General features: G+C 33.7%; 1 protein-coding gene across 4 annotated transcripts in view; it reads right to left on the bottom strand.

Annotated features, from left to right (window-relative positions):
* Nucleotides 1-2145: 2145 nt before the first annotated feature.
* LOC130445774 (histone-lysine N-methyltransferase MECOM-like) overlaps nucleotides 2146-22404 on the bottom strand; it is a 107984-nt gene continuing 87725 nt past the window's right edge. For 3 of the 4 annotated variants that reach the window (XM_056781626.1, XM_056781627.1, XM_056781628.1), the window contains exons 5-9: nucleotides 14834-14927; nucleotides 13336-13492; nucleotides 11196-11366; nucleotides 9748-11053; nucleotides 2146-8068 (exon numbers count right to left, since the gene is read on the bottom strand). In XM_056781626.1, coding sequence (XP_056637604.1) covers nucleotides 7827-8068; nucleotides 9748-11053; nucleotides 11196-11366; nucleotides 13336-13492; nucleotides 14834-14927 — 1970 coding nt within the window. In that variant the 3' untranslated portion in view covers nucleotides 2146-7826. The remainder of the gene's footprint in view (nucleotides 8069-9747; nucleotides 11054-11195; nucleotides 11367-13335; nucleotides 13493-14833; nucleotides 14928-22404) is intronic. The other variant, XM_056781629.1, reaches the window with a different exon arrangement.

Genomic DNA, 22404 nt, shown 5'->3' with positions numbered 1-22404 from the left:
AATCGTAGGCGGCACCCACTTTGAAAAAAGCTTTCTGTTTATCCATAATTATGATCTTCACGATCTCTGCTATCTGACGCAATTCCAATTTACGATTAGATATAACCAATTCGTGGACTTTTTTGATGTTTTTTGGAGTAATTATCTCAATTGAACGACCAGAACGTTCACCATCATCGACCACGTTTAAATTCAGCAAACCATGAAAAAAATTGTACTTTTCGATTGTTAAATGGATTTGTCAAAGTGCAGCGCCATCTGTGTGTTATTCACACGACTTATTGAGTGATGTAGTACAAAGTGAATTATTTTTAATATTTACGCGATCCCAATTTTCATATAACAAACGGATGTTTCTTGTAATATCAATTTTTTCCTAAATTTTTCATTGGTGAATAATTTTTTTGGTCGAATTGTTGAATTTTCTCACTGTCGAGCATGGAAGTGTACTTAGGTCTTCTTTGTACTGAATTTCGTATGTCTGTATACAAATAACGAATGTGTGGGGTATCTGGTATGATTTTTTCGAACTACAAGTACAAGGCTGTTGGCTTAAACTTATTTTCACCATAATAATCGATTTAGATACGATAATTTTATACTATATAGTATAAATAGTATCGAAACGATTTTTTTATGTAAATTCTATTCCCTGTAAACATCGGGCACTGGCTCTAGTGTAGTGGACTTAAAGTCTGTACCATATAGATAATCACGTGATGAATGCCTTCGATGTAAGTGAAAATGTGAAAGCAAACCGCCACGAGTACTGTTCGAGATATGGTGCTGATCAAAGAAGATGAAACCGACGTTGAAGATTATTTTTGGTAAGTTTATTTATGAATTATTTTAGAAATTTTCTCGAAAATCTAAAGGTCCCTTGCCACGCACCTTTTCATACGTTTTTTCATTGATGCAAGTGCTGGAAGTCTTCTTTGATGAGGGTTTTTAGGAACTCTACCGTTATTTGCTTTATCATCGACTCAAATCGGGTCCTTTTCAAAGCAGATCTTTTTCTAGCAAGAGTTTTTGATCAGGAGTCAGATTTTTTGGCACCAACAACGCACAGACTTTTGTCATGTGTAATTCCTCGTGTAAATTTTTTCTAATCGTGTCTTTATCGGAGTTTACAGTCCCGGCAATCATCCGGATGATAATTCGATGATTTGCACGCTTAATTTTTTTTATTTTGGTCACTGTTTCCGGATTTAAATCAGTTACAGGGCGACCTGGGCGCTGGTCATCTTCAGTACTCTCTGGGCACTCACTAAAGCACTTCCACCACTCAAAAACACGCCCACGAGATAGAGAATTGTCCTCATAGGGCTCTTGCAGCAATTTATAGCACTCAGTCGGAGTTGGTTTCAATTTAACGAGAAACATGAGAGCCCTCTAGGCGAGCAGTCTCGTTATTTAATAGCCAGACCTCGTATTTCAATGTTTTTCGTGTTATTCCTTCTACTACCCTTAGGAAGTCGCCTGGTTTTACGACTTTTGATAAAAAAAGTTTCTCGGTATAGAAAATGACAAAATATTTTGAAACAAATAAATACATTCATTCTATATTGGAACTATAATTATGAATTTGTTAAACCCTCATTAAATCAATTATTTTTTTACTAATATTGTGTTCTGAATCCTCCCCCACAGCTTGGGCCTCCAGGTCCTATACAGCACTGGAAATTCCTCTTTGAATATGGTATTCACGGAAGCCCCGACTATGTCTTTCCTTCCCTATTTTCCAGTTGCAATTTCTCTAATTGATTTTCTATTATTTTCCTCAGTATGTTTTCTAAAATAGATTCGAAAACTTTCAAAACTAAGTTTTGCAATGTCTGTTTTTAAAGAGCGTCCGTTTTTTTGGAATGCGCGTGGTATAAAAAAGATTGAAGAGGTGGTTAATGGTTATTAGACATCGCTGAAGTTAAAAAGAGATAAAAGTTATAAAATTTTTGTTTTTTTTTTCGTTGTGCCAGGTACTTTTTGAACCATCCTCGTATACGAAGAGTTGAATTATAAAAATCTGATTCTTGAATCCCGCGTTGACCGTGGAAATTCATCATTTTCCTACATTAATATTTTGTTCTTTATGACGTATTATTTCCATTTATAATGATGAGGGGATGAATGAAAAACTAGAAGGAAAACAATTTAAAGGAACGTGTATTTATATGCATACAGATATATCATAATATGTAAAAACAATATAATTTTTATACAAACATTTTCTAAATAAAAAATCTTTGGATTCCTTAAAAATAATCTACATAACTATAAATCTAATTTTTGACGTTTACTTTTTGGTTTTTGTACTAAGTACTTCAAATATTTAAAATTAAAAAAAAAAGTCCAATAGTTAAATTTGATTTTAGTTTCTCGTACCAAATTTAAAACTTACGTGTGTTTGTTTTATGGAAATGGAAACTTCGTATTCCAAAAAATCACGCAATTATGGGAACCCATAACTTTTTTTATTAAAATATCGAAATGATCAAATGTGCGATTCATCTGCTAAATTTATGTGGTCGCAATATATATAGATTACACGGGATGTCCCAAACAAAAATTCGGGGACGAAAAATCGTAAATTTTTAGACAGCTTAGCAAATAAGATAGGCGTGGACAGCGAATGTTTTTTTCTTGTAATTTGGAAGAATTTAGAAGCTAAATTTCTTTGCTTATACTGAAAACAGATCCAGAAGGGCAGTTTTCACTGTTTTGATCAATGTCTATTTTGACGTTTCAAATATTAAATTTTTTGAAAATGTGACGATTTGGAATAAATCTGCACCTGAATTATAAGCACCTCCTCGAAAAAGGGAGTCCTATGAAGCCTTGTTGGAAAGGGATTTCAGTCTTTTGTTTATTAATATAAGAATTTATGAATTTGGTGCAATCATAACTGAGAAAATTAATGTTTAAGATGTAAAATTTTGATAATGTCAACCTCTTCACTGTCGTACGTTAAGACTTAGTGTTTGCATCAATGGTTGCCTAGCTGCAGCTGGGATGATGAATATCAGCTTTCATACCATCTTGTAGGTGGTCATCCTGATGGTCGGTTTTTTTTTCTTTGGAATCTTTAACAACCAATCATCTGATATTCTGTCCACGTGGTCTTTTCATTCCCTTCGTCGATTTTGTTCTTTCCATCCACTTAAATCGGATTCCTTTCGAAGCAGATCTTTTTCTAACCATTCACGGAAATCTGAACAAGAACTTTTGGTCAGGAGTCCGATTTTTCGGCACCAACTTCGCACAGACTTTTGTCATGTGTAATTCCTCGTGTAAATTTTTTCTAACCGTGTCTTCATCGGCGTTTATAGCCTCGGTAATCATCCGGATACTCATTCGACGACTTGTACGGTCAATTTTTTTGATTTTGGTCACTTTTTTTGAGTTGAAACAGTTACAAAGCGGCCTGGGCGTTGGTCATCTTTAGTGCTCTATCGGTCATCACTAAGGCGCTTACACCACTCAAAAACACGCCCACGAGATAGAGAATTGTCCCCATAGGGCTCTTGCAACAATTTATAGTAATCAGTAGGAGTTTTTTTCAAATTAACACGAAATTTGAGAGCCCTCTAGGCGCGCAGTCTCGTTATTTAATAACCAAACCTCGTATACGATTCAGAATTGGACAAAATTGTTTGAAGAAGCGATCGGTTGGAATACCAAGGAAAAAAAATTACTAATGACTCCACAGATTTTTCAGTGATTTCTTATAAAGGATGGACACGAAATATCTTATTGAAATCTTAATAGAATTAACTAGCACTTGAGGAATTATTATTTAAGTAGTTATTACTTTTATTTTTATTAAATTTTGAAAAAAAAAATAATTAATTCGTGAAATTGGTGACAAAATTTGACACGGTATGAATTTCTTACCACCGTATTTAGCAGATCTTATCTCTTGCGATTATTTTTTTACTACATTGTGTTTTGGAATAGTACAGGGTTTTCATAATGTTATTTTCGTAGGTTACAAAGTTTCGGTTCGGTATTATAAGCTTTTATATTTTCGAATTTATTGCAGATTTGTGCTTTGTATGAATAAAATTTCGAGTGCCGAGTGGTTTTTATTTAAAATTATCATAGGAACTTGATAGATCTAATCTTTTTTTTTGTCCTATATGATTATTATTTAATCACTATTTACATTTAATACAGTTATTGTTTATATAACAAATATCACAATCGTATATAACTTAATTACAACGTTGCCAGTAGTTCGTTTTCAATTTTCTACCAATACTAAATGAGACGTTATCTCTTCTAAAACACCCTGTATATTCTCTTTTTGTATTACAAGGGGAATCTCATAAGTTATGACGACTTTCATACTGCATGTAAAAATTCTTAAAAAAGCTTTTTATTTGATTTCAACGCTACTAAAGTGTTTGAATTTAGAAGATTCCAAGTATAATTTTCATTGACTGACAAGATAATGCACCAGCACACAATCCGTTATTGCAATGGCCAAAATTGATGAATTAAAGTTTGAATTGATATCTCATACACCCGATTCGCCAGATTTAGCCCTCTCGGATTATTTTCTGATCCCAGTTTTGAAGAGCTAAACAATTCTTATTATAAAAAAAGTATCGAACTTATAAAACATCGCTGGAAAAAGAATATGGACCTGTACCAGGTACTTTTGCGATCATCTTCGTATGGTAGCAGCTTCCTAAGTTCTTGGTGCTCAGAAAATGGTTTCAAAGAGCTAGGTTAAAAAGTACATTTTGAATATTGAAGTTTTATTTCAAACATTGAAATCGATATTATTTATCAGACACTCTGTATATAATAGACTTTTATATGAAATTAATAGCTTCAGGAATGTTATACGGTGGTAGGTCTGAATTAATAGATATCAAAATATAATTAATTCACTCTGGCAAAAATAGATGATGATGATGATTTATGATAATTAATTAGTAGGTTTTAGATTTTACAAGGTTTTCTTCCAAACATATTAAAACGACTTTTAAGGGCTGCATTTTATCAAATAACTTCTTTCGATATGTTCTTCTCGATAAATTTATATTTTTATTATTCAAAAAAAAATTTTCGAAGATAATGTGGATTAGAATTTAAGAGAAGTTTTTATTTTACTATATAAATGAAAATTTATTATTTTTCATAAAAAAATGAAATTTTCTCGATGAAATAATGTCTTTCTATTTTGATTTCACGTAGTCTATGAAGTGTTTTTATTATAGAACAAAAAGACTTAATCAGAAAACTAATTTTGGTGAATATTTGACAAATTTCTTAATATGATTTCAATATTTGTTATATAAACATTATAATAAATAATATTCAATCTTAATATGAACAATACAGGTTTTAACCTTATTACAGTACATTAAGTTAAATTATTCGTGTTGATACAAATTCTAACAAACATAGAAACTATTTATTATACGAGGGGTGGTCATTCGAAAACTTCCCATCTTCAAAGTAGATGAGATATCGTAGATATTTTAGACGTAGGTTCAAAAATTTGCAAATTATGTTATTTTATTGAATAGAGATTTCAAATTTCACACAATCATAGTGTCAATATGATCCAAAAAACGTAACTTTCAAAAATTCCACGCAAAATAATGCCAAATTTCCATTGAACGTAATTCATATTGAATTTCGTGACGATTTTCCGCAAATATTCAAAGTTTTCAAAATTTATTTCGACTAGACGTTTTGCAAAAGGCACGTAGTGCTAATACCAAAACAAAACTTTTTCAATATTTGAAATCATATCAAAAATGTCTTACTTAAGTCCAAGTATAGCTATGAACTTTTCTAATAAAAAACCAATTGAACAATAAAAAATTATGGAATAGAAGAAGAGTTTGGAGCTCTAGGAAACCTAGGAAGGTCCAGCAGAGATCACCTATAAAGTAAAGTGAGTTGGTTGGAGGATTGGATGGAAAGAGGCAGGCGCAAAAAGAAGAAAAAAACATCTGAAGAAGACACCAGTCGAGGTTGATGACAGTTCTATTCGTGCAACACAAAGTTAAAGTAAAATAAAGGACCTAATTTAAGAAATAAGACGCTAAGTTTTATTTGAAATAGTTGAAACTTCTCTGGACTATTTGTAAGACTTAAAAGAAGACTGAAGGCGATTGAAAACTTCTTAAAAAACACTTTTAAATGAACTAGTACTTTTGTCTGATTGTGCAAGAATTAAAATCTGTATTCCTTCGAATTATACAGAGTTATGATCAAATAATGTACAACATTCATAAAATGTACAACGTTCATTTCGATGATTCCAGACACACAAGAAAAAACTGTTAAAATTAATACAAAACAAGATGAGTTTGGTGATGATTGGTTCACATGGAATTGATCTTTCATCTTAACTGTTTCATTCATCAAACATTCTTGTCTCGTCCTCATTTTTCGTCTTCTTTCAAAGCTGGTGATTTACTAGCTGATCTACTGATTGCTCTATTCGACAACTGCTTTCAGATTGGTTGCGCAACTTGGATACCTTGGTTAATAAGAACCTTAATGAAGATAGACTTGGAAATCATGGAGAAACATGTGCTTTATATAACAGAATAAAGAAGAACTGAAAGAGTAATAAGTTGAAATTGGAAGACCAGGAATCAGCGATGATGCAAAGATGCACATTTTGCAGTAATCGGAAAACAACACGTCAGTCGTTTTAGAGAAATAAAACTGTCGGCGTCATTTCCGGATCCCAATACTAGGGAACCCAGTACGTGGTTCGAACAAGATGGTGCATTTGTACTTTATGGTCTTAATCTTGGAATATTTCTGGAAAATCAGTCTGAAAGAAGATGAATTTTGTGGAATCTAGAATTATTGGATTCAGACAGATACAGCGCCTTCAACAAACAGTTTTTTCGGTTGGAATCTTCAGTGGAAGATTTATTAAACCTAATTGCTTCATTTCCGGATCCAAAATCTAGGGAACCCAATACGGGGTTGGAACAAGATGGTGGAGCAGCAAATTATTGTCTTAATCTTGGAATATTTCTGGAAAATCAGTCTGAAAGAAGATGAATTTTGTGGAATCTAGAATTATTGGATTCAGACAGATACAGCGCCTTCAACAAACAGTTTTTTCGGTTGGAATCTTCAGTGGAAGATTTATTAAACCTAATTGCTTCATTTCCGGATCCAAAATCTAGGGAACCCAATACGGGGTTGGAACAAGATGGTGGAGCAGCAAATTATGGTCTTAATCTTGGAATATTTCTGGAAAATCAGTCTGAAAGAAGATGAATTTTGTGGAATCTAGAATTATTGGATTCAGACAGATACAGCGCCTTCAACAAACAGTTTTTTCGGTTGGAATCTTCAGTGGAAGATTTATTAAACCTAATTGCTTCATTTCCGGATCCAAAATCTAGGGAACCCAATACGGGGTTGGAACAAGATGGTGGAGCAGCAAATTATTGTCTTAATCTTGGAATATTTCTGGAAAATCAGTCTGAAAGAAGATGAATTTTGTGGAATCTAGAATTATTGGATTCAGACAGATACAGCGCCTTCAACAAACAGTTTTTTCGGTTGGAATCTTCAGTGGAAGATTTATTAAACCTAATTGCTTCATTTCCGGATCCAAAATCTAGGGAACCCAATACGGGGTTGGAACAAGATGGTGGAGCAGCAAATTATGGTCTTAATCTTGAGATATTTCTGGAAAATTAGTCTGAAAGAGGGTGAATTAGGAAGTTTCAGCATTACTTGATTATAACCCTATATAAGCGACCCTTATAAATTGTTAAGGTACTAGGTTATCTTTGCATTTTGGTCTTTATTGACTATTTTATTTCGCTTACATCTCACATTATAGTTTTTAACTTCGTCGATATGAAATCTTCGACGGTTTCCGTAGTCGATTCATCGATATCGTGTTTTTCAACGTCTATATTATTATTAGACGGCGAAACGACTTTCTTATTATTAACATAATCTGCATTTCCTTCGGTTATTTTACCGAAAAACGATCTAATTTCATCGAAACAAGCTTCTTCTCTATCATTTTCATTGCTACTACCCGGAGAATCGGCGAGAGTTACTCCACCTGTGAAAGAGAAATGTTAAGAAGTAAAAAATATCAAAGTAGTCCCGAAGAAGTTCATATATGGATAAGTGAGGAAAATCTATAAAGTCTATAGCCAAATATTTCTTTAATTATTCTTGAAAATACAAAAATTTCATAAACGAACCTAATAATTAAACACCTAGTATATAATTTAAGAGAAAATTAAGGATTTGAGAAAATGTAGTTAAGATGGTTAACTTAATTTAATCACTGTACGATATTTACTATTTTCTACCCACAAAATCATTTGTACCAGTTGTAGTACCAATTTATCCCTAAATTCGACATTTCGTCTGAGTGTCTATCCAAAGATTACAGTCTCAGTTCAAAATTAATCACAAAAACATCCTAAATTACTCAGAAAAACCTGAGTAACCAAATTGATCGCTCTATCATCCTAATCCATGAAAAACAGTTTTCGAAGTTCATGAAATTTCTCAAAGACATTCTGGTTATTATACAATCACCGTTTGAGAACTTAAATGCATCCATCTTGTCACATTCGACGTTTTCAGAGCCACCTGACGGTTAAAAATGTCACTGATGTATCGAAACTCAATTACTTAATACCTCAGTAAGATGGATTAATTTTTCACAACCTTGAATGAAACTCAAATCATTAGTTTGTTGCAAACCTTCGACGCAATCATACTGCAAGTTTTATGGAATTTGTAGGTGCAAAAGCTAAATTAATCTGAGCTAAAAAGATTCGACAGAAACTCCTCCAGATATCAGACGATGCTATTGCATTTGAGGTATGGCGCATCCATAGTAAAGAGCTAGATTACTATCACTCTGAACGTAAAAGGTCATGTGTCAAAAGAATGTATCACCAGCCTTTAGTGAGAAGAGCTCAGCAGCAAAGGAGCTCTCAGGGACGCATGACACTTCCCTGAAGTACTTAACCACAAGAGAAATGATTAAATAAGAGAGATATATGACATCTAGGATGTGGTGAGAACGGCTAGAAAGTGACCACGTGGATAGAATGTCAGATAACAGGTTGGTAAAGATTGCAAATTATGAAAAAACGAATACATCCCCACAAGATGGTATGGACGCTGGTCTTGATCGTCCCAGCTGCAACTGACAACCATTGATGCTAGCAAATGACGATGGTGAAGAAGAAGAAGACTTCGTACTTCAATTTCTAACCTAACATAATCTAACATAGCCGGGTACAGATCAGGGCTATACGGTGGGTGTTCAATGCCGTTCTTTTGGACATAGGTGAACTTTCACCGTGTTCAACAATCAGGATCTAGCATGCGTTCTTCCTTTGAGCTCTTAGACCCAAAAACCTCATCACACCATAAAAAAACCCCATATATACATTCCCTACTGGGAAACTTTAATGAATGGATTATGGGGTGAGCAAAAACTGGTAGTGTCTTCATAAAATGAAAGGGGGTATTTTGAAAATAGGAAAGTCGTTAGAAGAATTATTGTGGAAGGTGGAAAGTTCTGAATCATTTACAGTCCAGATGTAGTTGATGAAGGACTGATTATATATAAAATTGAAGTTTTGAAAAGTTAAAAACCTTAGATTAGATGTTGTTTGGTCAAGTTTCTGGATAATGGGAAGTTAAATCGAATCGATTCTTTAGACCCCGTCAAAATTATTGAAAAAAGTCAGACAAATATCGTGTGAACCTTACCATTTCCTTCGTCCGCTTCGTGTTTCTTAAGATGTCTATCCAAGTTGGTCTGTTGTCCAAAACACCTCTCGCATAGCGGACATTTGAAAGGCTTCTCCTTGTTATGAATATTCCTGACGTGCCTTTGCAAATTGCTCGATATACTAAAAGATCTTTCGCAATATCTGCATTTGTAAGGCTGTTCCCCGGTGTGCGTTCTCAAATGCCTCGTTAAATTCGCCGATCGCGGAAAAACTTTCCCGCAAAACTTGCACGAGTATCTATCTTTGATTTTCCCTTGGCTGTATTGTTGCATGACGTCCTGAAAAGGCTTGACGTTGGATCTCATCATGTCGATGCGTTGAGGTTGCAAGCCGTTCAAAAATGGGAATCTGTGAGGGGGAAACGGGAAAGGAAGCATTTTCTCGTTGCTTGGAGGCGGGTAACTGTAAGGAAAATTCCGACAAATATCCGACATCATCGGGTGAATCGGCCGGGGGTATACCATAGGTGGCATCGCGGAAACTTTATCAGGAGGATTAGTTTCTTCTATAACTTCGAGTACCTCGACGTTTTCTTCGTCATTTATGGATGGTGGTGATTGATCTTTTGATTTTGGTGATGGGATGTTTTCGTTTAGTTTCCAACCGCTCAAATCCAACGGTTGATCGTTACTGTCTTCGTTATTTGTTGAAGGTGATGTAATGAATCGTTTTAAATCATTTTTTGGATTGTACGTTAAAGAAATAGGATGGAATGCACGATCGTTCTTCACAAGATCTCCCTTGGGATTTCCCGGTGATAGAGGTTCGTTTTTAACGTTTTCTTCGTATTCCATTTTACAAGGAAACGGTAGAAAACCATTTGGTTTATTAGGAGAAGGAGCTTCACTAGCTTCTAAACCTTTCGAAGGACTCATTACTTCGTTTAAAGGCTCTTGCTTCGGTGAAATTTTTTCTTCTTTATGTTCTTGTTGTATTCTCTTTGTAAGTACTTCGGAGTATTGCTGAGGCATTTGGGGAAACAGGAGAGGTGGGATTATAGAGGTAGAAGGAAATAAGGAGATTTGTGGTGAAAAAAACGGTAAAGGACAACCGATAGGTCGATAAAAAGGAAAAGTATTGCTTCCAGCCATTGGGGGAGTTAAGGGTATGTTATGTTGTTGAGCTATGAACGGCGTTACGGTAGGCGAATCGCAAAATCTTTTGTGTTTCGATAAAGAAGTTAAGGTCGGGAAGGATTTTCCGCATTTAACACACTTGATTTGCATTCGACAGTTGGCGTGCATACGTCTGTGACGACACAAGTTCGAAAATTGAGTGTAGGACTGAAACAGAAAACAAAATATCAATTTATATAATTGATTATTTGAGCAGTATACTATAGAAACAAACATCATATTCAAGGGAAGATTCGGAAGACAGTGGGAAAAAATCTCTTCGTTTTTAATTATTGTCTTCGATGGTTACCTTTAAACAGACTTCGCATCGATATGGCTTGTGAGAAGAGTGGATGTGTGTGTGTTGTTTTAAACCGGAAGAAGTAGCAAAAGTTTTTCCGCATTCCGGACAAGCATGGGATCTTGCTCCTACGTGATGACTTCGTATGTGCCTTTGCAAATTACTAGGGTCAGTGAAAACCTGAAACATTAAGATGATAAAAAAGATTAAAGATGATAAAGTATATCCATACCATTATAAGGAGAATTATCATTTAAAGCAACATTGGAAATGAAGTTTTGATGAATATGTTGAAAATTTTTTATGGTAATGAAGATAGAATCAGAAGAAGATTTGAATTGAAACAATTGGGGGTGTTGGACAAGGATGAGTCCTATCTTGGTAAAAGAGAGGTCTCCAAGTACTGGTTTCGAACTGCTACGACCATTGGAAAAATGTAGTTATTACGAAAAATATTTAGACCATTTACAATACCATAAACTCGTTCAACTATTTAGACAACTTGACATAGACAGAAAGATGTACGATGTATTGGAACCAAACATCTGCGTCTAAAGTTGACAAGGAACGTTCATAGATACAGAAAATCCTTGGAGGTGTTGGAAAAGGATGCGTTCTGTCTTGGGAAAAGAGAGGCCTCCAAGTACTGGTTTCGAACTGCTACGATCATTGGAAAGATGTAGAAGATACAGGAAATCCTTGGAGGTGCTAGACAGGAATGTTTCCTCTAACATAAACATGAATCATCTTTAAAGGCTTCTGGACATAGTTGGAACACATATTATGTACTAAACAAAGCCTAACTATCTGGGATCTTGGTTATGTGAAGACTGGTCATCAGACGTAGAAACCAAGTGCCAAAAAGAAGAAGTTGACCCAAACTGCTTGATTTGGTCCGTGTCTTGGTACAGTATGGAAGGCTGGACACTGAAAGTTAATACCCTGAACAGATTGAAGGCATTTGAGATGTGAACAAGAATTTTGAGCGTTCGATGGAATATAGAAAAACAGCATACCTGGGACATGCGATAGAAAGCGAGAGGTATTATTTGCTTTAGCTCTTGATAGAAGGGAAGAAGAAGATTCGGCAAAAAGAGGAAGTCATGGCTCCACAATATCAAAAAGAGAATCGATTCATACCACCAGAAACAGGATAAAACGTTTAGAAGTGATTCAATAATGAATAACAGAAGAAGAGTTTATCTGAAGTTGAAAACTGGACTAGGTATTATTTAAAATGAAAATTTAGGGGAAAACATTTCAATGAGTTCGTGACTTTTTGTATGGAACAAAGTTTTTTTGCTTATATATGTCAAAACAGAGTCCAATAAGAGCTTGGGTAGTTGTGGTGCATTCCACGATCTAGCAAAGAAGCAAAACATTTTTTTCCAAGCTTAATTTATAAATTGAAGCAAGAAAACCCATTCATTCTGTTGCTGCAGCCTTAATAAGAAATTTTCATTCGATTTGTTTCAAATTCTTCATCCAGTTAATGACCTTTTTAACCTTAATTCAATGATTTACCGAACGCTTCTTCGGCAGTTAAATCTCGATCTCTTCCTTCCATACCTCACCATATTCTGGTGATGGACTTTCGGATTGTAATATTCAGGACGAAAGCCTTTGGTTTCCAAATTCTTCAGCTTGTTATTTTCCTCGGTGGTTAACAGTTTGATAGTTTGGAAGTTTGAATTTTCTTCTTAAACATCGTATCCTTCCAGTTTATCCAAAATAAGGCGGATGAAGAAGCAACTCGTTGCATCGGGCAGATGAAAGAGTTGGTTATCACTCTTAAGATTAATCGGCTACTGAGGTTTATGGTGAAGAGTGCATGATTGTTCAGCACGTTCATAAATAGCGCAGGGCTTTTGATGAAGGTTGCACGGAAGTTAACTATGAAGAACCAAGTTTAAGATCAACTGTGAGGTATTCAAAGGTCGGAAAAATGAAAAAACTTTAGGTTATAGCAAGGTCAGACCTCATTGGGTTCTTCGGACACAAGAAACAATGCCTTGAACTTTTCCATCAGTTATGTGAGGAAGTAGGAGAATTTTTGGGTTCTTGATCTTGAAATCAAATGAAAATATGTGGATGACTTACGTATTTTAACTTTTTTGTCGTTATATTAAATTTCTTAATCTACAATTACCTTTGGACAATTTTCGCAGTGGAATTTTTTGGTTTCTCCGTGTTTTATAACTCGATGTTTGGTTAAACTGGGTCGATATGAAAAAGCCTTGGGACAAAAATCGCATTGGAATTCGTCACGTCTGTGGCTGTGTTTCGTTACGAGGTGATCGTCCAATCTAAATAAAAAAAAAGTTTATTATATAATTAATCGTTTTATTTTCGATGGACCTCCCCGTAAATTTACTATCATATTAATCACCCTAGCGAAGGGTAGCGTTTTATATCTGATAAAAATTGAAGTAAAGTATGGCAGTATAAACTGAATTATTTAATCATACAAGCGTAAATATTAGTATACAGGGTGTTTGAAACAGATAGAAAACGTTCTATATAAAATTAAACATATAGAGATATAGTTTTGAATTTTAAATATTATTATTTATTGAAAAACCTTTTATTATATATATATATATATATATATATATATATAATATTATATTCACCCCTAGACGTTTTTTGATGTTATATAACATACGAGGGTTGCTACTAAAGTTGATATATCTCAATATCAACACTAATATAATTGGATGGACAATATTTTGAAAAACAATAAAGTCATTTCCAATTAGAAATATTTATTTTCGTTTGTCTATATCAAAAATTAAGTAGCAACCCTCGTAGATGTTGTTTAATTGGAAGTTATAAACGCCTTTTTTCAAACTCAAAATTACCTTATTTTTTAATTGAAAAAAAAATTAGATGCAGGAACTCAAAATTTGACAGGTTTCATTTGACAGCTCGAATATAAAAAATAAATTTGTTATTTCGAAGTCGATATAATCTGATCTACAACAAAATGACGGCCGTGGGAAAAACAATCTATTTTCTCGTAGGTATTCATATGAGTTTTTATGGTTGTTTTTCCGATAGTGAGAGTTGTTTGTTTGTTTTATGGTGTTAACAGAGCTCCATAGATACTGTTTAGATATGTTTAAGTAAAATTAATAAAACTGAAACTGAGTATTTTTGCAGTTTTTTATATCACTCTGCAATTTACCAAATTTAGAACAAACTACGAGACTTTTTAAGGGTGCAAAGTCATAACTCAATGACAACTGACAAATTCAAAGTTTTAGGCGCATAAAAAAAGATTTAATCATAAATCTGCTCCGTTTCTACGAGTTTCCAGTTTTAAAAATATATTTAACGCTTCCTTACACTTAGTACAACATTTCATAGTTCATTCTAGAAGAAAATTTCGTTTTTTTTTAAGTAGAACTCTTTACAAAGTTATTTCGCAATAAAACTGGATACAATAAAGTCGAAAATTCAAGAAATAGCTGCACAAACCAACCAGAAATTTTAAACAAAGTATTAGTATTCCCCACGGCGACCATTTTTCAAATAGGCATCAGCTGAATTTGAAAATTCGGTAGATAGAATCGAAAGTAGATATTACATAGATGAAGAAATAATCTCTGATATATTTGATAAGTTTTTTATTGCGAATTACTTACTTATCTAAATCAGCGAAGATATTATTGCAAATATAGCAACGAATATCGTCTTCTTCATCATCACGATCATCGACAGTTCCACTATGTTGAGAAGCTGTAACAAAGCAATAATAAAAATTCTATCATAATCAAAATAAAGAAAAATCGTGTTCAGATAAAGACAAACTGTATAAACTTCGGTTTCTGAAGATGTAAACCTTTAAACACTTTACTAACAACAGACGAAAAAAACTTTATGAAAGATACTGAAAATGACGCAATGATTGAAAATATACAGTTCATTTTTTGGTTGACAATTTTTTAAAAAAGTATGCCTAATATCGATAAATTTTTTGAATAATTGCAAAGACCATAAACAGATCTAATTAAAGCTAAACAAGATCTAGAAAATTTTCGAAAGCGAATACAAAATATTAGCAACCAAATGGATGAAGTAGAAAGGATTTAAAAACTTTTGGAAATCAAAGAATTTGAGTCGCAATTTCCACAAAAAAAACTTGATACTTGATACTTAAATAACAAAATCTAAGCATCCCAGAGCTTCTTCTAGAAGGTCACTAGAAAGCTTAATTCAACACATTAAAAAGTAATTAACAAAAGGGTATAAACTGATAAAAAAAATTCGAAGCATTTTATAAACACCTAAATAACATATTCAAACCCTTTCCCTCGAAGATATCTGCTGAAGAAGAAGATAAAGTTGTTTAAAGTCTAAACGCATCCTTTCAACTCGATCTTCCTCACTAGAAAACGACTATAACTGAATTTGAGCAAATAATAAATAAACATAAAAACGTCTGTTATGATCCTATCTTTGGTCAAAATTTTACAAGAACTATCTGATCTGATCTGATGTAAACATGTGAGAATTCTAATTTCCAAAATTAAACGATTTTCATGTGACCATATTAAAAATTTGTGCTCATGTGTCTTATGGAAGATCAATGGATGATTCCTAGGAAAATGAATTAACCACGAGATCAAGAATGAGGTGAAAGATGGTGATATAGTGACATTGATAGAGATCCAAAAGGTTAAATGATTTGAACAAACACGTTGGGAACTGGAGACAAATCGTGAAGAATAAAGAAAAGTGGAACAGGATGATGAAAGGAACGAGTAAGGAACTGAAGACGAGTCGTGAAGGATAAAGAAAACTGAAACAGGATGATGAAAGTAGCAAGTAAGGAAATAAAGACAAGTCGTGAAGGATAAAGAGAAGTGGAACAAGATGATGAAGGAATCGAATGATGAACTGAAGACAAGTCGTGAAGGATAGAGTCAAGTGGAACAGGATGATAAAGGAAGCGAGTAAGGAGCTGAAGACAATTCGTGAAGGATAAAGAGAAGTGAAACAGGATGATGAATGAAACGAGCTGGAAACTGTAATATGTTGAAGAATAAACGAAGAAAACTCAATGCGGATTGATTTACCGTAAAAGATAAATCCACCGAGCCCGAAAGGACAAAATTTTTTTTCATTAAGCTTATGCTGAAGCTACTTTCATTTAATAACTGTTCCTAATTGGTAAAAGAACCACACTCCTTCTGGAATCTCATTAGATATTTGGTATGAGCTTCTTTTAAAGTGTCTAACAACCAGTTATGAAAGTTAAGAGAAATGAATATTGAAAAACACGAAAAAAAAAATTAAAAGAATTTAGAAATGATAGAAATCTTTAGAAGGATAGGAAAAAATAAGGACAGGACTGTATTAACCTTAGAAAGTGGTTATAGAGCGAATTTATGAATAAATTTTCCTTGTACCGGATTTAATCGAAGAGCAAAAAAGTTTTTTACAAATTGTTAGTATAAAAATCACATTTTATTTTAGAATTAATTTAACTTATACCTTTAGTAACATTTGCGTTAATTCTGGTAATTATTATAAATAAATTTCATATTCCACAGATACAAAATTAAACATTTATCGATGAAATAAGAATTATTATTATTAAAGATATAAAAGATTTAAAAAAATAAATATTTCATGAGATACTACATACCCTTAACTCTTCTCAACGCTCTTTAATAATTTTTTTCTATTGAAACACTTGTTCTAATACTGAATGATAAAATTTCCAAATTCGAACTGAATTACGACAATGCCGACATAACATATTGCACCTCTACCTACCAGTTTATTGGCCGATTTTAGTGAGTTACCCCCTATTTTTTTCCGCCCCCATTAAATGAACTAGAATGTGACAACGAGAGGGTTCAAAACGTCAACCCTACGAAATGATTTGCGTTGACCCCGTTTACATATGTTCTAACGATATTTGTCGGTAATCTAAAAATGAGCAACCTGTTTCCGCTTTCCGTGTCTCCTCGTTTTCGAATTTTTCGTCCTGATTTGAAATAAAAAATAAAAGGGTGAATTGGTCGAATGGAAATCGTTTTTTTCATATCACGGTCAATATTATAATTGAGGGATGATATTGAATCCAATATTTATATATAGTTATTTATAAATCAATTTTTAACGCTATTGACAATTATTAAAAATGTTTTTTACTAGTTTTCAAACAAATCGAAGGACTTTATATTTCAAACACGATATTATAAAATTCCAAAGAGATATTCCATAAATTTGAATAAAATCTTTTTATAGGACACCCAAACTATATATTAATAATTTATTTCAGTGAAATACGCAGACGGTCCTGTACAATTTAATATTTTAGCACAAAATTGCGCGAAGAAAATAATTTTACCTCTAATTGTTCTAAAAGTTCCATTTAGATCCCTGTACAATCAGTTATTATCTTCAATTAATTGACTAAAAATACTTCCATCGTCTAGCAAGTTTTGGTCTCTTTTTGGACCACCATTAGATACTGAAGACTGATTTTTTAACCAAATGGTTAGCTGGATAACGAATTTTTAGACTGAAATTCATCTCCAAATCTCTTTAGAAAGCAAGTTATGGTCTTAACCTTTTTGGACCAGGTACTGAAGACTGATCTTGAAGAACTTTTTGACCAAATGGTCTCACCAGATGATATTTTGTTGAAATAATGAACCCAGGGGATCTGGCAAGTCTTGAGAAGATTCTAGAATTGATACCAATTGAATGCACGTACAAACAAACTATTTTGGACTAAATTCATTGAATGATTTGGTCTGAATGGATTGCAAAAATTTTAAAATGAAAGAGAAACATTCCATGTCTAATACAGTCCGAAATATTCGTAATTACATCATCTAAGAAGTGTGAGATATCAAGAAACGTCATTAACTTTGTGGTCTGTCATTGTTGTGACAAAAATCACTTTAAGATGATGAGGATGGTAGAGAAAGACAACTGCAGAGTTGTAGTAGAAACTGGGGTATAAAACAATGGGAAATAAAAAAATTTGACGTATTTTTGAATCAGGACAATGAGATGCAGAATCTTGTACAAAATGTTTTTGAGTTATAGCTGCGGAATGACTGAAAATCCCAAGCATTTTCATCATTTATTACCAAAACTCTTTTGTGGTCAATCTAGTGCTACTAGTCAGAGCTGTAGTCTTGAAAATACGTGGAAATTAACATCAAAACTATAGAAAGGATGAGGAAAAACTAATTTTTTGTTAGCCTCACTTTTTTTTAACATATTCTAACAACAAAGCTTATGAAATTGTATCAAACATACTGTATAAAAAGCAAACTTTTGGGTTTGTTGATTATGACTACAGGGGTTTTTATTTAAGTTTTAAGATATCAATAAACTTTTGTATGATTGTGAACCTCCAAAACATATGATTTGAACGCTTCAAAAATGATTCGTCTTCTACAAATGATTCCCTGACTTTTCGAACACTTTCGGTAAATACATGCTGGTTTAACATTAAGAATTGACAGTTCTACCTTGTTTTAACGGACCGGTGACTATTTGACACCCAATATTAAATGTATAAGAGTGGAATTAATGCCGAATTTCACTGTATGTCAAATGCAAAATGCAAAAATCGATGAATTTTCGCAATTTTCTCAATTTTTAAATGAACTATAGCTGTTAATATTATAGTGCCACCTGGTATATATGAGATCACCCTTATTACTTAAAAAATCATATGATTTAATCTAAATTCTCATCTAAAACCGACGAAATTCCGGTTAAAAGTCAGGTGTAAGTTGAAAACGAATTTAGCCATCTGTTTCTTATCCATCTCAATCAGAACGAATATTAAAGAGGTCGTAGCGGCTAATGGGATAAAAACAAAAGCTTACACCATATGTCGTGCACTACTGGAACGGTGAAAAATCTATAAAACACTCGGTATGTGCTTCAAAAAAAATACAATAAACGTTCGGTATTTAAAGAAGTAGTGGGGTCGATAAATATGAACTTTAATACAATGCTTATATATACAATGTGATCATATAATATATTTTAATAAAAATTTCTTGAATCCTTTTCAAAATAAGGTCCTTTCGAGATTAATTCAATGTTTCATAGCCTCGATTTGAAGGTATCTGAAGCGTACTAATTTTTATGGCTATGACATGTTCTTCGAAGCGGAATTTTGAGTTTCTAAAAAGAAAAAGTCACAGGAAACTAAATCTGTCGATTAGGATTACTAAACGATTACTTTTGATTCGTGTTTGGCCACATTATCATGGTAATTACCTGTTCAAAAATCTAGTCGTTTATGACAAATTATCTGAAGTGGATGTTTCTCGATCATCACATCAACTGTCGTCATTTCTACAACTTTTTGACCTACCCCGTAGCTGTAATTCTACTGGAAATACAATCTTTTTTTTTTTCAAATAACAAATTTGATGAAACCTCGTATTGGAACAAAAAATAAATTTGGGCTTTAACAAGATTATTTACGATGCCGTTTCGTCGATTAGTGTCAAAAGTCGAACCAAGAGATAAAGACTTTCTGTACAGTACCAATACTTGCAATACACCAATATCCTTTTTAGAGGGTACTTACTAGAAAAAAAATATTCGATGGTTAGATCAAAGCACTTGCAGATGATAGACGTCATGGAATTCATATGTACTTTAACTTCGATCTTCTCCGTGGAGTCCTAAAGGACTCTTGGAAGACATGCAAGAGAATCCCTTGGTTTGGTAGACAAAAAAGATATGTCCAATCAGTACTCATTCTTTCTATAGTTCCATAGAAATATTTTCTTTTGAAATATCGTTTTGACATTTTCTTGGAATTGTCCAAAAACTTTTACTTTCACCTCCATCGTTCAACTGTATCTAAAGCTCTTTTCTGAGGACATTAGGTACTCATATTGGATCTAAGTTTGGCACTAGGAACAATTTTCCTCTGCATGGCTGAAAAAAGTCTTGACGAAACGAACATTGGTAGTAGATTTTTTCTATTTAAGTAAGCGTGTAGACGTGAACGGATACACCAGGATACAGGACAAGAAATCTGCAACACCGACCATCGACGTGGTGGAATTTAGAGGGCTTCAACTAAGAGCGATGGAGGAATTGGCGAGGAAATTGAGTTTCTGGAAGTATGCTGTTACTAGCCGTTGAAGGTGAGATAGGGAAGTTTCTTCTTAAAGGGAACAGGCTGTATCGTAGTCATTATTCATATTGAGTCTAGATTTGGTCCTGATAAAGGAACAATTTTCCTCTGCATGGCTGGAATTGCTGAAACTTGCAACACCGACGATCGACGTGGTGGAATTTAGAGGATTTCAACTAATGGCGATGGAGGAATTTGCGAGGAAGTTGTAGTGATCAAGGGGGTTGAACTTGGACATCATTTAAATAGAGTTATGTCAAAGGATGTTTCTAGATCTAAGGTAATTATAACTTGAGAATGGAGATACGTATGAATTGAGTTCGTCGGAGTGTTTTGATGAAACAGACTCGCTTCTGTATTCTTTCCAGAGTATCGTTAACAGCAACTGTCCAATTTAGAGTGAATCTCACTTCCAAATAGACGCCATCTTGAGTTAAGTTTGCATGTATTTGGACCTTCTCCAAAAGGTATCGAATGGGGCTAGTATGGAGCCTTGTTGAACACCACTAAGGGTAGTAAATGGTTAAGATAAACAATCACTAACTTTGACACTAGAGGAATCCATAAAAAATTGATATTAGAAGTATATTTAATTAAAAAAATTGTCTAAATTATAATCATCAATTTTCGTCGCCCTCGTCCCAATAAATTCTGTTTTATTTTTTTTTTTTATTAATATAGTGAGAGGAGACATGATGGATTCATCAATCCGAACCCCGCATACAAACTTACGTCACAGTTAAGGGCTTTTAAAGGGCGATTTTACTCATTTAAGGGTTATACTATCAGTTTTCATTCGGCGAAAGCACAGCTGGAATTAATCGGATTTATTATAGGCCCTATTGATATCGTCACCTATTGTAAAAGTCAATGGAATACAATAGCCTTCTCTACGGCCCATATTACATTTATTTTGTGTTGTTAATGGTTTCTTTTTCTCGTATATATATATATATATATATATATATATATATATATATATACATATATATATATATATATGTACATTTGTGATAGGCGTGTGCCGAACCGTTTTGCTTATTTTTTATGGTCGACTACCAACCGGGACGTGTTGAGGTTGTGTACATGATAATTCAATCATCTTTATATTAATATACACGGTGAACGAGAAATTTTACGTAAGCGACTGCATTTTTGGTCACACGTTGATGTACCATCACTTTTCAGCTTGATTGTAATTCGTTTTTGACCAAACCATGGAATTTGGTTAATAACTTAGTCACGATAATGCACAGATTTAGCTCTCTACAACTTTGAAACAAAAAATTCGCTTCACGAAACACGTTTGAACCCTTGAAAAGTATATAATTGTAGACGCTTACAACAAATGTAAGGAAAATTGAATGGAACCTGATCTAGAGATCGCTAAAGACGACGCTGCGTTGTTTGGTACGTTTTCAGCGAATTTGTAAACATGGAAAAAATTAATCATTGTTATATGATACAATATTTTCATTCGAAAGGCTTTAGTCCAACCAATGTAGAAACTGAAGAATGTTGGATAGCAAAGTTTAAACGAGACTGTAAGTTCTGTGTAGACGAGCAATCTTGCTTCGTACTGGTCGACCAAATGAGGTGACGACTCCAGAAATGTTGTAGGAAATGGACTAAATGGTACTGGATAACTGGACCACTGAAACTGGCATTGGGTAATAGAGTTCAAACGAGATTTTACAACCTGCGAAGACCTGCATCATACTGGTCGATCAAATGAGGTGACGACTCCAGGAATATTGAAGGAAATCCACTAAATGGTACTGGATAATCGACCAATGAAACTGGCATTGCATAGTAGAGTTTAAACGAGATTTTACGACCTGCCAAGACCTGCATCGTACTGGTCGATCAAATGAGGTGACGACTCCAGGAATATTGAAGGAAATCCACTAAATGGTACTGGATGATCGACCACTAAAACTGGCATTGGATAGTAGAGTTTAAACGAGGTTTTACGACCTGCGAAGACCTGCATCCTACTGGTCGATCAAATGAGGTGACGACTCCAGGAATATTGAAGGAAATCGACTATATGGTACTGGATGATCGACCACTAAAACT

This window comes from Diorhabda sublineata, chromosome 6, assembly GCF_026230105.1.
Source record: "Diorhabda sublineata isolate icDioSubl1.1 chromosome 6, icDioSubl1.1, whole genome shotgun sequence".
Taxonomy (NCBI): Eukaryota; Metazoa; Arthropoda; class Insecta; order Coleoptera; family Chrysomelidae; genus Diorhabda; species Diorhabda sublineata.
The sequence above is the reverse complement of the archived record's forward strand: the minus strand, read 5'-3'. Positions and strand labels throughout refer to the sequence as shown.